The 16,428-nt window shown below is 41.3% G+C and overlaps 1 protein-coding gene across 1 annotated transcript in view; it reads left to right on the forward strand.

Moving 5' to 3' along the window:
* Positions 1 to 289: 289 nt before the first annotated feature.
* Positions 290 to 16,428, forward strand: part of UVRAG (UV radiation resistance associated) — a 112,798-nt gene continuing 96,659 nt past the window's right edge. Inside the window, exons 1-6 of the mRNA XM_014960605.1 lie at positions 290 to 346; positions 653 to 770; positions 2,728 to 2,762; positions 5,297 to 5,458; positions 7,572 to 7,646; positions 14,925 to 15,010. Coding sequence (XP_014816091.1) covers positions 290 to 346; positions 653 to 770; positions 2,728 to 2,762; positions 5,297 to 5,458; positions 7,572 to 7,646; positions 14,925 to 15,010 — 533 coding nt within the window. The remainder of the gene's footprint in view (positions 347 to 652; positions 771 to 2,727; positions 2,763 to 5,296; positions 5,459 to 7,571; positions 7,647 to 14,924; positions 15,011 to 16,428) is intronic.

The following is a 16,428-nucleotide window of genomic DNA, read 5'->3' on the forward strand; positions in this document are numbered from 1 at the left end:
CCAAGAGAAAAGGACTCAGTTATCCAAGCAGAAGGTAGCTGACAGCCATCACAAATTTGTCTTAATTTTCCCTGAAAAATCTAGATATGCTCCGTCTGATGTTATTTTATTTCAGGTGGTTAGAGCGGTTTCCAGGTTTGCTGTGAATTCAGGAAGCTTTGTTCAGCCAGTTCCTTCTGGCTCTGGATTAGGTGGTGGTTTATCTTGGAGCTCGTTGTCCACTGGTGCTTGTTGAAATTAGCTTTGGCTGGGAAGTGTTTCCAGCCTGATGATGCAGAACACCTGGGTGATGCCGCTGCCGTTTGATGCTAAGAGTGTCACATACTTGCTTGAAACTGCTCGAATGGTTGGGGTGATTTAGACACGTGGAATAAAAATTATGTATGGGACGTGAGTAAGAATAGCCTGTCTTGGAGATCAGTGTTGCTTAATCAGGGCTCGTAGGTGCTGGTGTTGCTTGTCCAGTCAGCTTTGCTGAATGCTTATAGCTCACACCAGCTTTCTGCCAAAGAAAATTGAGTGTTTGGTGGGATTTTTTTGACAATGGGGCTTTGGAAATCATTAAAATACTTTAATACCAAAAAAAAAAAAAGAGGTTCAATTTCAATCTAAGAGAATTCTTTAACTATTTAGTTTTTATTCTTCTTTTCAGCGCCGGCTTCGTCATCTTCGGAACATCGCGGCACGTAACATCATCAATAAGAATGGTTATCGCCTCTTGGATACATACTTCACTCTTCACTTGTGTGATAACACCAAGATATACAAAGGTAAACCAGGCTCCCTGTCAGCTTTTTTACTAGTTAATCATTGAATTCTTATGGTCTGAATTCTCTCTTTTTTTTTTTTTTTGCCATGACAATCTGTTGTCATTATTTGCATCCTGATCCTATCAGTGGAAAAGAACATTTTATTTTCCTGAACTTCATAAAGCCTTTCAGTGTTAGCAGGCACAGAAGCAAAACAGATGACAGATCTAGTATTATCCCTTAAATCAGTCTCTTTTTGTCCCCCCACCGATAACTTAAGAAATTTGGGAACTTCCAAGAGCACAGAAGAACTTTTGAGGCCTTGGTTGCTTTGTGTGGGGGAGAGTGTTCCACTTCGTGCGTACCAGTTATTTTATGGAACATAAACCAGCACTTATTATTAAAAAAATGATTTGAAACCACAACTCTCAGCCAATGACAAGAAGCATCCAGGCATCTATTCTGCTTTTGATAACTGTATTTGAGTGTTTGGTCTCATTTTTCTCTAATGCTTTGCTTTCCACTACAATGTATAGTTGTTTTTTTTTCATGGTGGAGAGATGTTATTAAAAAAATGTATTTTAGTGCTTCTTGTGATATGATCAACAGTTGGAGCTTTGCAGGTGAATTTTTTTCTTTCTCCTAATTTTTATTTTCAGCTAGTGTAGTTGAACCTCGCTTTTTTTCGAGGTTGCTGTTTTAGAAAGATAAGAATACCTAAGTTGAGCTTGCTCCCTGGGCTTTCTTGAGGTGGTTGGTTGAACCTATAATAGATCACTGTTTCTGCAGTGTTTGATGTACAGGCCTGTTCTGCACTCACAGAATCACAGAATGGTCAAGGTTGGAAGGGACCTCTGGAGATCATCTCGTCCAACCCCCTGCCAGAGCAGGGCCTGCCAGAGCAGGGCCACCCAGAGCAGGTCCCACAGGAATGTGTCCAGGCAGGTTTTGAATATCTCCAGCAAAGGAGACTCCACCACCTCCCTGGGCAGCCTCTTCCAGGGCTCTGCCACCCTCACAAGAAAGAAGTTTTTCCTCATGTTTAGGTGGAACTTCTTATGGTCAAGTTTGTGCCCATTTCCTCTTGTCCTGTCACTGGGCACCACTGAAAAAAGACTGGTCTCATCCTCTTGCCACCTGCCCTTTAGATATTTTAGAAGCATTGATGAGGTCCCTCCTCATCCTTCTCTTCTCCAGACTAAAAAGCCCCAAGTCCCTCAGCCTTTCCTCATAAGAGAGATGTTCTAGTCCCCTAATCATCTTTGTTGCCCTTTTACTGCACCTTCTCCAGCAGTTCCTGTCCTTGAACTGGGGAGCCCAGAACTGGACACAGTACTCCATCAAAGCTTTGTCCTTGGACTCCAGTAGACCGAGGGCTGTTGTACAAAATCTGCATTCCAACCTCCAGAGCTGTCTACCTAAAGACTTTTAAGCTCTTATTTTGGCTGGGAAAGCCAAGGTCCCTGTGTCAGCAGTTGCTTATTTCCATTTAAATACAGGGTTCTTGGCGCCTCGGTGGGGTAATTTGGCTGTTCACTTTCTAAGCATCTGGAACAGGTCACCCTTGCTCTTCAGGAAAGCGGAGCAATTAGTCCATCCCCGCTGCGCTCTTCCAGGAAGATGTCATACGACAAACCTGTCACTTGGCAAATGTCATCCAAATATTGTAAAATACCAAAGTATGTTCTTTCCCCAGAAACCAAAACCTCAAGTAAATCTTGAGGATTATCTTGGGTATAAAGATGAAATGCTAAATTTAAATAATGACTTGTAATAATGAGGTGTGAATGAGTACTTTTGGTCAAAGGCATGACTGCATTTTCAAGTCTTTCTCATGAATGTGTTACTGATAAACTAGGCCCACTAGCATTTGTCTTCCGTGAGTGTTACTTATTATAGCTTTTTCTATTTCAAATGCTAAAATTTTATCAGTGTTTAAGCTAACCTAAAGGTGTTGTTTTTACTCCTTTTTCTTTAGAATTTTATAAGAGTGAGGTGATCAAGAATTCTCTGGTAAGTTATTTTAATATGGAAAACCTTTCTTTTAAAAATTATGTATTTATTGCAGTATATCGATTTCTTTGCTGAATACCATAACTGTTAAACGTGTCTTTCCACTCCTCAGTTCTGCACATTTTTCTCCTTTTTAGGTTCTTTTCACAAGGTTGGAATAGGGAGTTACTGAATAGTAGAAATGCATTTTATTTTTAACAGCTGTGGAGTAATGCTCTGTCTGTACTCCTGCAGACAGGACGAAATGACCCAAGGGTAGGGGATTTTAATGTGAAAACTCTTCAGTGCTCAGGTCAAGCTTTACAATATATATCTATTTTAAGTATTGAGAACACCAAACGGGCAAGGTGAGCTGGATTTTTACTGGTTTAACTAATTTCAGAGAATTGTATGTATCACAACTTAGGTTTGTTTACAGTTCATCTTTTTTTTTTTTCCCTCTTCTTGCTGGTGTTATCAACAGAAATAGCTGTTCTTATTTAAATGTCTGCCAGTTGCTTATTCAAGAAGCACTTTGCTGGGTGTACAGATTCATTAGAAGCTTATGCTGTGTGGTTTAACCACCTTGGAGTAGAAGCAGAGGTCCTGCTTGCAACACCCCAAATAAAGGGAGAGTCAAAAAGCGTTGCAAAATATACCACTGATTTCCTTTGAAAAGCTTTTTATTGTATAGGTGAACACTAAGGAACATCTACCTTCATATATAAACGTGTATATTCTTTGAAGAGTGAATAGCTTTAAGAAACTGAAGTTTGAAAAGTCTCAGTTCCTAATTTTTCCAGCTCAGGTCAGCAAAGGGACCACAACTGAACAGTTTATTGTGCTTGAGAAGGGGTAGGTCTGTTTGTGGGAGCAGGATGTTGCAAGTGTTGGGTAAGGGAGTTTGAAAACCTGCTGAACAGACTTTTTAATGTCTGAGTTAACAATGTAGAAAAGGTAGTAACATAAAAGGTAATATTTATAGCACGCTGGGTTGTAAATGCTTCGAAAACCTCCTTAATGGAGGAAGAGCTCTCTACATCCACAAGGCTGTTAACTTGTCCAAGAGACAGGTTTCTTGGGACTTCAGAATGTTGAATTCTGCCTATTCTACATCAGGAAAATGAATAACAAAAAGGGAATCTAAGCAAAGGAAATATAAGATGGAATGATAAAAATCTTAAATAAAGGATGTCTTGAGTGAATTCCGTACATAATCTATGGGTATTTTAATGACCTGGTATCCTTGTGCCTGAATAGCCACCAAATATCCCTTCTCCTTAGGAAAACTTGATTAATGCATTCCTTCTGTAATAGTGGGTAACTCTGCCCCTCCCTTCTTTTTAGAGGCATCTTATTCTAAATTGCCTTATACTAATTGTTCAGAGATGCTTGGCCTGTTCCAGGCTGCTTAAGCACTAGAAGGAAAGGCTTGCTCTTTCATGAGATAGTCATAGAATGGTTTGGGTTGGAAGGGACCTTAAAGACCATCCAGTCCTAGCCCCTTTCCATGGGCAGGGACACCTCCCACCAGACCAGGTTGCTCCCACCCCATCCAGCCTGGCCTTGAACCTCTCCAGGGATGGGGCAGCCACAGCTTCTCTGGCCAACCTGGACCAGTGCCTACTGGGATGATGGGTGGTTCCTACCTTCTGCTTTTGTTTTGGAGGAGCTACCGTTGCTGTTTGTGGGCGAGGAGGAAGATAGATACATATAAAAAGCACTTTCCCATTTCTGCATTTGGACACCCACTGATTTATGGCCTGTGGAAGTCCTAAAGTTGGTATCTGGCTCTCGGCACTTGTAGGTGTTGGATTGACTTGGTTTGGTTGCAGTTTGGGCCAGTTACAACAGGTCCCATAAATCTTTAATTGAAATGTTATCAAAGGTGAGTCCAAGTTCTTGGAATGTGTTGTGTTTGCAAATCTGAGTTCTAGTGGAATAGATGTTTGCAGTTTAATTTGTGCTGCTTCTATAAAGCTTGAGATGGATGTCTGATCTCCTGGAGTGAAGAAGAGCTCTTGGTGACAAGGTTTGAGGGTTGCCGTCAGCATCAGTCAAGGAGGAGAAGAATGTGACTTAAACCTGCCAATAAATTATGCAAACTTAATTATTGGGGAATGGATCAGCTTTTTAAATTCTAACTTTTGCAATGTAAGCTGTGCCCTTGTTTTCAGAAGCTGAATTATAACTCGGAAAGGAATGTTACTTCCACTTTTAAAGTTCCTGATGTGGCTAAGCTGAATTAGTTGATTCTGAAGTAAATTCTTCAACATCTCGTAATGGAAAGAAGCAGAGCCCACTCTGAGTTTCTAAAGTACTTTACAGCATGTGGCTTTTCACCCAAGAATTCTCTCTAGAAAACAGAAAAAGGAAGCAGCAGAGCTTATTGGCTTCAACTTTTTGTAAACTTTGAGATGGCTGGTGTTCATGATTCTTAAGGTGTTTTTTTTAATCTTTGACATGAACTTTGCTGCTTTCTGAATTGTCAATTTTAGCAGTACTTTCAGCTTGAGTTATTATTTTTTTTTTTATCCCTCTTTGGATACCTGCAGAATCCCACATGGAGGAGTCTGGACTTTGGAATAATGCCCGATCGTCTCGATACCTCTGTCTCCTGTTTTGTCGTGAGGATCTGGGGTGGGAAGAAGGAGCACTTTCAGCTTTTGATCGAATGGAAGGTCAATCTAGATGGGTTAAAGTACTTGGGCCAGCAGGTAACGTGAAAACATTTTTCCCTCAATTTTTTCCATAAGGAAACAAAACATCTGGATGAAAAAATACATAGAATGCTAAGAAAGGAAATTAATTGCATTTGAAGGGTGTATCTTAAAGTTCAATTGCAGAGGTTCATGTTAGCTTGCTTCAGAGCTTTAAATCTTGACTGGCTGAATGTTTTAAGCTACCATTGTTTACTGAGGCTCTTAAATGATACACTCAGTGCTTTAAATTGCAATGTCTCCATTCAAGGAAATAACATTATGATTGTACATGTAGTTAAATGAACAGGGATCATGATGTTTGTGCATATTACAGATTTAATCCATTCTCATAGTCATGACATCCCATCAAAGATCTTCAGTCCAAGGAGCTTACTGTGTAAGGTCTGTTTTAATTCTGCTCTCTGGCCTTTTGAAAGAGGTGAAAAGTGAGGTGTTTTCTCTATTGTGGAGCTTATAGTGAAAGTGGCTCAAAAATAAACCCATATCACATAAATAATAATAAACCCACCAAAAACATGGTGCCTTTTGAATCAAATAAATTCTTCTAGTTCCAGTCGGCACTTTGATTAATTGGTAGGAATATCACATAAATAATAAACCCACCAAAAATATGGTGCCTTTTGAATCAAATAAATTCTTCTAGTTCCAGTCGGCACTTTGATTAATTGGTAGGATCTATTTAGAATAGATCATAGTTTATATCTCACTTCAAATCTAAATGGTATATTTTTAAATTGGGGGGCTTCAAAGCCTGGGAAGAAAGCTTTATAGGGAATGACTTCTCTAGTTTTACGTGATGCATTGATCCTGGCCAGCACCCCCTGCAATGGTGGGCTGGGAGACAGTCAGAGGAGCAAAAATGAGGCGAAAAAAAAATTGTGGTTTGATATAAAGACGGTTTAATAACTTAAAAACAAAATAAAAATAAAAAAGGGAGAGGGAGGGAAGAACAACACACAAGTGATGCAGAGGTGTAGTCAGTCACCACCTCCCACCTGAAGACTGATGGCCAGCTAGTCCCCAATCAACAGCTACCCCTGTTTTTTCACTGCTGTGCACGATGTGATATGGGATGGAATATCCCTTTGGTCACTCAGCATCAGCTGTCACAGCTCTGTCCCCTCTCAAGCTTCTGCCCACCCCCAGCCCCGCTCGCTGCGGGGGCAGAGTGAGAAGCAGAGGGAACCTTGATGCTGTGCAAGTGCTGCTCAGCAGTAGCTAAAACACTGATGTGATACCAACGCTAAAGATCTAAAACACCACTCCATATGGACTGCTATGAAGAAAATTAACTCCATCGCTGCCAGACCCAGTTCCCTTCATAGTGTGGCTTTTTTTCCTCATTTTTTTACTGGGCGGAAGAAATGGCTCCCGAAAGGATATTCTCTAGGGCATGATTTTATTTGAAATAATGTTCTTTACATTAATAGCAGGATATTAGCTAAAATACTGAATGCTGATTTTGTGTCTACTATGACCACAAAAGCTTGACTTTGAGTATCATTTTAGGTAATAATCACAGAATCACAGAATCTTCTAGGTTGGAAGGGACCTTAAAGATTATCTTGTCCAACCATCAACCTAACTGACAAAAATACACCCACACAACAAACAAGCACCACCATCACTAAACCATACCTCCCAGCACTACAGCAACGTGGCTTTTGAACACCTCCAGGGATGGTGCCTCAACCACCTCCCTGGGCAGCCCATTCCAATGGCTGATAACCCTTTCAGTGAAAAAATTTTTCCTAATATCCAGCCTGAAAATCATTACCTAGTAAAAGCTAATTACTCTTCAGACTTATCTCCTTGATTAGTTTCCTGGTCTCTTAGTTATTTTTGTCAGCTGGAAATGCAGTAGGAAAGATGCTCTGGCCAGTGTTTCTGATTTCAAGGTAGAAATGCCAAACATCTCAGTGACTGTTATTAAAGCTGTGAAGCAAATGCATTTTCTATGGTTAAATTCAATTTTCTCTTAGGTTTCACTTGTGCCTAGAATTACAGGGGATGACAAACTGGATTTGCCTATCAGAGAGAGCTTGTTTGCAGTGTAAAGTCATAGTAAGGTGACCGTAAAATGATTTGTTTTCTTCTTTTCTTACAGATACACGCAAGAAACCCAAACGAGATTATTTTTGGTCTCAATGATGGTTATTACGGAGCTTCATTTGAACAGAAGGTGAGGGTAACTCCTATTTGTTCTGGCTTGTTAACACGGGTGACAAGCTGAAATTCAACTTCTAAACTTTTTAATTTTCACACTTGGATGCTCAAAGTGGGAAAATGCTTAGTTTTGAGAAGGAATGCTTTTTTGACATGACAAGTAAGAACTGTTATCTCACTTGTGTTGCATGGACATCTGAGCTGTTCTGGGAAGACTTAAGGTGTAGCATTTGAAGTCCTCAAAAAATGCCTGGTTACTGAAAACAAGCCTTGACTTCATTCTTTAAGACAGACACTTCATTTAAACATAGAATATTTTAAAATGGTGTGGCTGTTAAGACTCTTGTGCAAATACAAGAGCATATTAAGTTTTGGTTCTCACTCTTAAACCAGGGTTTATGGCTTCTCAGTGGGAAGCTATTTATTTGCTCTCTGTTGCAACTGTTTCACCCTATGTTTTCTTTCCAAAGGCTCCGCAGTAGTGTTTGTCCTTGTTTAGCTAATACTGTGACTGCAGCCAATTTAATTATATGGCAGTGCTGATTACTACATCAGTGATGAAAAAGTTTAAACTTGCCTATTGTAAATAGCACAGCTGACAGGTGGGTTTTTTTTAATGGTGGTAGTACTGTGGTGTAGAATCACAAAATGGTTTGGGTTAGAAGGGACCTTAAAGATCATCCAGTTCCAACCACCTGCCCTGGGCAGGGACACCTCCCACCAGACCAGGTTGCTCCAAGCCCCCTCCAACCTGCCCTTGAACCCCTCCAGGGATGGGGCAGCCACAGCTTCTCTGGGCAACCTGGGCCAGGCTCTCACCACCCTCACACCAAAGAAGTTTTTCCCCACATCTCATCTCAATCCTCCCCTCTTTCGGTTTAAAACCATTCCCCTTTGTCCTGTGGCTCCCCTCCCTGATCAAGAGTCCCTCCCCAGCTTTCCTGGAGCCCCTTGAGGGACTGGAAGGGGCTCCAAGGTCTCCCTGGAGCCTTCTCTTCTCCAGGCTGAACCCCCCCAGCTCTCTCAGCCTGTCCTCCCAGCAGAGGGGCTCCAGCCCTCCCAGCATCTCCATGGTGGCCTCTTCTGGCCCCTCTCCAACAGGTCCATGTCTCTCCTGAGCTGAGGCCCCAGAGCTGGAGACAACATTGGGGAGAGATCTCCCCAGAGCAGAGCAGAGGGGCAGAATCCCCCCCCGGCCCTGCTGGCCACGCTGCTGGGGATGCAGCCCAGGATGTGGGGGGCTTTCTCGCCTGACAGCACATGTTACTGGCTCGTGAGAAGCTCAACATCCACCAACACCTCCAAGTCCTTCTCCTCGGGGCTGCTCTGCAGCCATTCTCCACCCAGCCTAAACTTGTACTTGGGATTGCCCACATTCAGGGTAGATTTTCATATGGAGTTCTTGGCTGGAGAGAAGATGACTCCTTGACACGCAGTTTCTGCATTAGCCACAACCAGCAAGTCCAGTCTTGTGGGGATGCAAATGGAGGCAGTGGCTTCATATCAACACCCGCACTTGTGCTTGGGATTGCCCAAATTCAGGATAGATTTTCATATGGAGTTCTTGGCTGGAGAGAAGATGACTCCTTGACACGCAGTTTCTGCATTAGCCACAACCAGCAAGTCCAGTCTTGTGGGGATGCAAATGGAGGCAGTGGCTTCATATCAACACCCTGGGTAGCCATTTGTATGTGGGGAGAGTGCTGCAAGGGACAAGGTGGCCACATTCAGAACTCTCTGGCTGCATGCAAGCCTCCAGACTATGGTATTTTGATGATTTTCCTTCAAATTGTAGATGGTTTGGGACACAGCTTGGACTCATCTTCCTGGTGCTGTCAGTTCAGTTTTCCTGAAGCAGGAGGCAATTCTGGTTTTTCAGGATTTCAGTATTAATAATCTGGGCCTGAATTCAGTGTCCTCTTCCCTGATCCTTTGCTGTCAGGTCTTGCTTCTGAGCTCGTAAGGTTTAAAAGTACCTCTCAGTTTTGGTTCTTGTACAAGCTCTGTAGCTAAATTGCAGATACAGTTGTAGCCGATGTAGAGCACAAATAATCTCCTTCTTTGTCCTTTCATATAATTTATTCAGCTCTTTCTGGCTGCAAGAGCTAGGGATTTATTTTGTCACCCTGCTCTGTGGCTTCCAGTTGCTTTTTTTTTTTTGTCAGTTCCTTCACCTAAATCACTTCTTACACAGAACATACCTCCTCTATTTAAATGACTTATCTGCCATTCAACCCAAACTAGATGGCACAAGCCAACTCTTCCTGTAGCCTTCAGCAGCTCTGTGCACTTAAAGGATATTTCTGCTCTTCGTTGGTCTTGCTTTATAATTTTCCTGTCAATTCTGGATATTCTGAATATTATACGGCCCCACTTTGGTTATACTAAATATTATTTATGAAGTGCCACCCGAAATCTTCTGTAGGAAGGGATTTTTGGTGTCAGGAAAGTGCAATACAATACCTTTCCTGCTTGCTTATATGGGTATTTTCTAATCTCTTGAGATGCTTTTTTCTCTGTGGCGGTGACAGGTCTTCATAATACTTGAAGACATCTTAGTGGTAAATTTCAATTTTTGAGATAATACGTGGATGAAATAGCAGTTTTAGTTTCTTTACGCTCCCACATATAAAACCTGATTATGAAAGCAGATGTGGACAAATACCATTTTGCAAGTCTAATGAAAATCTTGTGCACGAAGATACTTCAGTCTATTTTGGAAGTGTCCTTTATTGTTGCCCATCTCAGTATGACCATTTAGGTATGGTACTCTTTTATTTATTATTTTATTATTTTTTTCCCCTCGTTGCTCAAAAAAACCCCTTGTTACTTCAATTCTTTTGCCTGTGAATTAAATTGCTGGAGTAGATTTAAGCAATCTTAGAATAAAGTGCATTTTATTAGTGTATTTAATGTCTTTGTTGTTAATTAAGACCACTTATGAGCCAAAATAAGAAAATTTTTAGAAGCTGACCAAACAATTCTGGCAATGTTTCCTGAATTTTGAGAACTTACCTGTCATAAGAGAGTAGCAGAATAAACTGCAAGTAGGACAGGGACATTAGGCAGTGTAACAACTATGATTTTTATTGGTGAAAATTGTAAATTTATTGATTAAATGGCTATCCCCTTGGCAAACAAAACCAGCGAGAGTAATGTTCTCAAATGGGAATATTCAAATAAATTTAAAATCGAAGCACTGGCAGCTTATAGCCTCACCAGGTAATGCACTTTAGCTGCTCTTTTAGAACCTTCAAACCCACTTGTATACAAGGTAACCTTAAAAATGCAGGTTTGTGCTGAAAACACTTGCTTTCTAGGAAGCTCCTGTCATCTAAAGGAGCAAAATGGAAAACTGTAGCAGCAATACTGGAAAAAAAATATGGAATTTTACCTTTCTTCTGTGTCTTCTGTCCAGCAGCACCTGGGCTGTTATTGATATGCAATGAAAAAATGAATATTTTCTTTGGGTCATATTCTTATTCTGGTTGCAGTTTTCTTGCTGCAATTGATACTTAGCTCATGGCAAGAAAAAAGAGTTGGGAAATAAGGTTTCAAAAGCCTTTGTGTGCACCTTGTGTGCCCTGAAGGATGTTACTGCTTTACTGTAGGTGTGTGACAGTCCTCGTGTAACTCCTCCTCTAGCATTTACAGCTTTTCTTCTCCGTGTAAATACAAGTGTGTGCTGCCAATAAAGCTGTTTTGTTTTTTAACTACATTTGACTTTCACATAATTTTACCTCCAACTTCTGCTTTTCATAGAATCGTGTAGGTTGGAAGGGACCTTTCAGGTCATCAAGTCCAACCATCAACCTAACACTGACAAAAACCATCACTCACTAGTTTTGTTCAAGCTTTTTTTTATTGCTATTTTGTAGTAAATTATACAGCAATTTTGCTTGGGGATTTCAGAGGGATTCTGCTTCTTTCCTCACAACCACATCCAATTTATTTTCCTGGTTACTTTCTGGTGTAGAACCACTGAAGCACTCTTAGTTTAATCTTTTCTCATAATCATACACTGAAACTCTGTTTAGATTTGTTTGAATTGGGCTGATTTTTTAAAAAAAATAAATGTCAGCTTCAGAGATTTTATTTTTGAAGCTGTCAGCTTGGACTTAAAGGATTCCCACTCCTTTAGGTATTTTCTGAATCTTCTTGGTCTTGTCTGAGACTGTGTCCTTGCGGGTAAAACCACTTTTGACCCAAGTTCAATCAAATCAGTTCTGGGTGCTACACTGGCTTTCCTAAAAACCAGGTTTCTCCTCTGGTTTCCTCAGTGCCTTCTTGGCTTTCACATTTTCTTTTGACCATTTTACGCTTGTTGCTACTAACTGGTAAGGCTTGCACTTGCTCTTGCAGTGATACCTTTTCAGAAAGTGTATTTAGGGGAAGCAAGTGTAGCTTTTAGTTAATGATAAGCTTTCTGTTGTCTCCTTAAAGAAATAAAACCAGAACTAGTCTTTACAGGTCTACATAACTCAACATCTGTCTGTGGTCAGGGGTGCAGGGATATAGAAGAATAAATTATATTCTTCAAGGATATTGGATTATAGCTACTTTTGCAGCTGTCAGGCAGGAAAGACCCTTATCTTTGGAAAGTTGCATTTCTCTCTGTGCTGTATGTGCCCTTCATCACTGAAGGTAGAGTCTTTCCCCACATAGGCATCTTTATTTATTTATTTTTTATTTTTAGCTGCTAGATTCTGAACACTCTGCGCAAAGAAAGCCTTTTTGTGTGTTTGCAAATACACGGACCTGTATATAATTCTGTGGCAGAGAAGTGGACAAACTCCCCTTTCAAAGGGCAAACTTCTTTAATAACTAGGGCTGAAACCCTTTTGTTGCATGTTCTGCAAATTTCCTTAGGATTGAACAGTTTGTATTGACCACTTGGTGTCTGACTCTGGGAGGGGTTTTCCTTTCAACACGATGTAGTACAGGGGGGCAAAGAAATGGCTGAAATATGTTGCTGCTCCAAATTCTTTCCCTCCTGAAACTAGTTATTCTGGGCCACTCCACTTATTCTCTGAAAAATTCTATCCTTTGCTTTCTGAAGGCAGTGTTTCTTGAAACGTGACCAACTTCATGGTGTAAAACTGGTAGTTGTGCATTTTTTTTCCAGTTTTTCACCATCTGGTTCATTCAGGCATCAAGATGCCTTTATTCTGTTTTTTTTTTTTTTTCAGGGGATAGATGTGTAGATTTCAGCAGGTAGGATCTAGCATCTTGAGAATGGAAATGAGGAGCTGAGACAGCTGCTCATATGCATCGTATTGCAATAGAGGAACCATAATATAGTGTATAGATCTCATTATTATTTAGGTGGAACCTTATTTTTGGTGGAGAGGAATGTCTGCTGTGTGGCCTGTAGCTAAGAGTTGTGTCAGTAGATGTTGCTGTGTAACTCTGCATTTCAACATCTTTATATAGAAACAGCCTGGTGGGGCAGGAAAGTATCACAGGGGTTGGAAGGGACCTCTGAAGATCATCTCGTCCACCCCCCTGCCAAAGCAGGTCCACCCAGAGCAGGTCCCACAGTAACGTGTCCAGGTGGGGTTTGAATGTCTCCAGAGAAGGATACTCCACCACCTCTCTGGGCAGCCTCTTCCAGGGCTCTGCCACCCTCAAAGAGGTTTTTCCTCATGTTGAGAAGGAATTTCCCATGTTCCAGTTTGTGCCTTTTGCCCCTTGGCCTGTCACAGGGCATCACTGAGAAGAACCTGGCCCCATCCTCTTGCCACCCACCCTTTATATATTCATCAACATCAGTGAGATCCCCTCTCAGTCTCTTCTTCTTCAGCTGAACAGCCCCAGGTCTCTCAGCCTTTCCTCAGCAGGGATTCTCCACTCCCTCATCTTCGTAGCCTTCACTGGACTCTTCTTCAGCAGTTCCCTGTCCTTCTGGAACTGGGGAGCCCAGAACTGGACCCAGTCCTCCAATATGTAGGCATAGATTGGTACTCGGGGTAAATCTGTATCACAGTTGGAAAATTATCACATCACGTGAACCAGCTGGGGCTACTTCATACCATAAAATAAATGCCATTTTTCCTACTTTCTGTGAAGTTTCTGACAATGCTGCCAGGTGGTTTGACCTACTTAAAATTCGCTTTATCATGTGAAGAAACACTTCTGAGTTTGTGGCATTTCTAGGAATTTGTGTGACTCTGCCTGATAGGGAAAAGCTTGTTATCTGACCTTTGCAGCCTGAAGAATTGGTTTTTTTGATGATTCTTGTGCAAACTGTACATTTAGGTCTCTTAAAAATGACATAAGGTGGTGGGCTTTCTTTTTGTAACTTCCAGAATCTTGTTCAAATCATTTAAAAGTAATATTGCTTTAATCTTTTTTTTTTTAAGGATGTTAATGCATGGGTAAAGAACAGAGCTTTATCTCATGGTCTTGTATATCTGGCATGTTACTGAATGGGCTCTTGGATCTGCTGTGTCCAGCTCTGGAGTCCTCAACACAGGAAGGACGTGGACCTGTTGGAGAGGGGCCAGAGGAGGTCCGGGAGATGATCCAAGGGCTGGAGCCCCTCTGCTGGGAGGACAGGCTGAGAGAGTTGGGGGGGGTCAGCCTGGAGAAGAGAAGGCTCCAGGGAGACCTTGAAGGAGGCGTTGAAGGGGCTCCAGGAAAGCTGGGGAGGGACTCTTGATGAGGGAGAGGAGCCCTAGGAGGAGGGGGAAGGGTTTGACCCTGAAAGAGGGGAGATGGAGCTGAGATGTGGGGCAGAACTTCTTTGGTGTGAGGGTGGTGAGAGCCTGGCCCAGGTTGCCCAGAGAAGCTGTAGCTGCCCCATCCCTGGAGGGGTTCAAGGCCAGGTTGGAGGGGGCTTTGAGTAACCTGGTCTGGTGGGAGGTGTCCCTGCCCAGGGCAGGGGGTTGGAACTGGATGACATTTAAGGTCCCTTCCGTCTCTAACCATTCTGTGATTCCAAGTGAAGGTGAAGCCTGGTAGTGCTGTAAGTTGCACCCTTCAGTATTTTTGTGTGTAAAATTTGTGCAGTAATAGGTTATAATATTAAAGGAAACACACTCCATGTCTAGAACAGAGATAAACTGATTGGTCATTAACATCTTCGTAGGTAATTGCTGCTGTTGGGCAGACTTTCTCTTGGTGTTATTGCTGCCTTAAATTGATTCTACCTACTGTAAAAAAAAAAAACTGTATGAAGACAGATTTAAAATACATTGAACACAAGATCATTTGTTATCCTACCAAAGGGCATGTTTTTAGTAAAGATGGAATAATTTTTGTTCTTAAATTAACATTGTTTCTTTGCTTTAAGGATCACTCAGGTACCCTGAAGAACAGTCTTCTCCAGGTGGATCAGAACTGTGTTCGTAACTCTTATGATGTCTTCTCTTTGCTTAGGTAAGTTGGGGTTTTTTTTGAGAATATTCTTTGTAACTATTGTAGTTTCTTTAGTGTGTGTGTAAGGAGAATTTCCAAATGAAAAAACAAAACAAAACAAAACCAAACCCTTTTGGACTGGAATTGAGGGTGGAATATCTAGGTAGTGCTGATTAACCACTGGTGGCAAGGAGATGGGTCTTGATGTACGTTCCTTGGTGGTCTCTAGGCTTCTGCCATGTGGATGCTTGAGGGCTCTGAACTAGAGCTGGCCCGTGGACTTACCTTGTGAATGTTGAAATTGTTGAGCTTCTCTGTTGGAAAGCTTCTGTGGAAGACCCTACTCTGTTCTCCTCAATCAAATTAAGAACTATTTAAATAAATTTGAACAACGGAAAATAAGCAACTTGCCAAAATTTAACTTGATAGAATGATGCTGTAGTTAAGACAAAACAGCTATGTACCTAAGTGTGTGTGTGTGTAGTTTTGGGTTCGAAATTAAGAATTATTTAAGTAAATTTTAACAACAGAAAATAAGCAACTTGGCGAAATTTAACTTGGTAGAATGATGCTGTGGTTAAGACAAAACAGCTACACACCTAAGTGTGTGTGTGTAGTTTTGGGGTTTTTTTTAATGTTGAACCACTGAATTAAATTTACCTTTTGCCTAATGCTCTCCTGTAGTCCCCAAAAGAGGCACTGCATAGTCATCATTTAGTTAATCCAACACATTTGGTATAAGAAAGGTATGGAAACTGCACTTTTGGGTGGTTCCTTAGGTGTCTGTGGTGGTGAAAACCACAAAATGCTAGTATGAAGGTAAGTAAGAGGATGTTTTTCAGATCTGCTTTAATTATAACAATGCAAGAATGTTAGCTGTGGGGAAAGATAAAGGTTTTAAACACTGTGTGTAGGTTGGTTTTGAGGGATTTGTATTTAAAAATGACAAGACAGGTTGATAACTTCGGTTCTGCAGTAGCAGCAATAGATGTGCTACAAAGGAAACCCTTGAAAAGCTTTGAAATGTCTTTGGAAAAATGTGGGTTTTTTTTTTAACCAGTTGTAAAAGTTGAATGCAGTTGATAGCGACAGCAGTAGGTGTCACTGTTGCCTGTAGGAAGCATCAGCTCTGGACGCTACAGTGAAGAGGGTGGTAGGAAAAGCGAACCCGAGGTTGCTTATTCCGAAGACTTTATTTTATAAGCTCTCTTAAAATCTAAATGTGCTGTTTCTTGATTCTGTAAAGCATATTTAAACTAAAAGCTGCTTTCTAAAGGTCTTTCTTCTGTGCTTGCGGAAAACAAGCAGGGGGCGTGTTGTGAAGTTCTGGTTACATTCAGGCACAGTCCATTTGAAGAAAACTCTTGCTTAACATTAAGTCTTTGTTAAATAGAGAGAAGAAAACATGTGCTGGTCCTCCTGATTGCTTTGTTCGTGTG

The sequence above is a fragment of the Calidris pugnax genome, unplaced genomic scaffold (genome assembly GCF_001431845.1).
Source record: "Calidris pugnax isolate Ruff unplaced genomic scaffold, ASM143184v1 scaffold270, whole genome shotgun sequence".
NCBI classification, from domain to species: domain Eukaryota; kingdom Metazoa; phylum Chordata; class Aves; order Charadriiformes; family Scolopacidae; genus Calidris; species Calidris pugnax.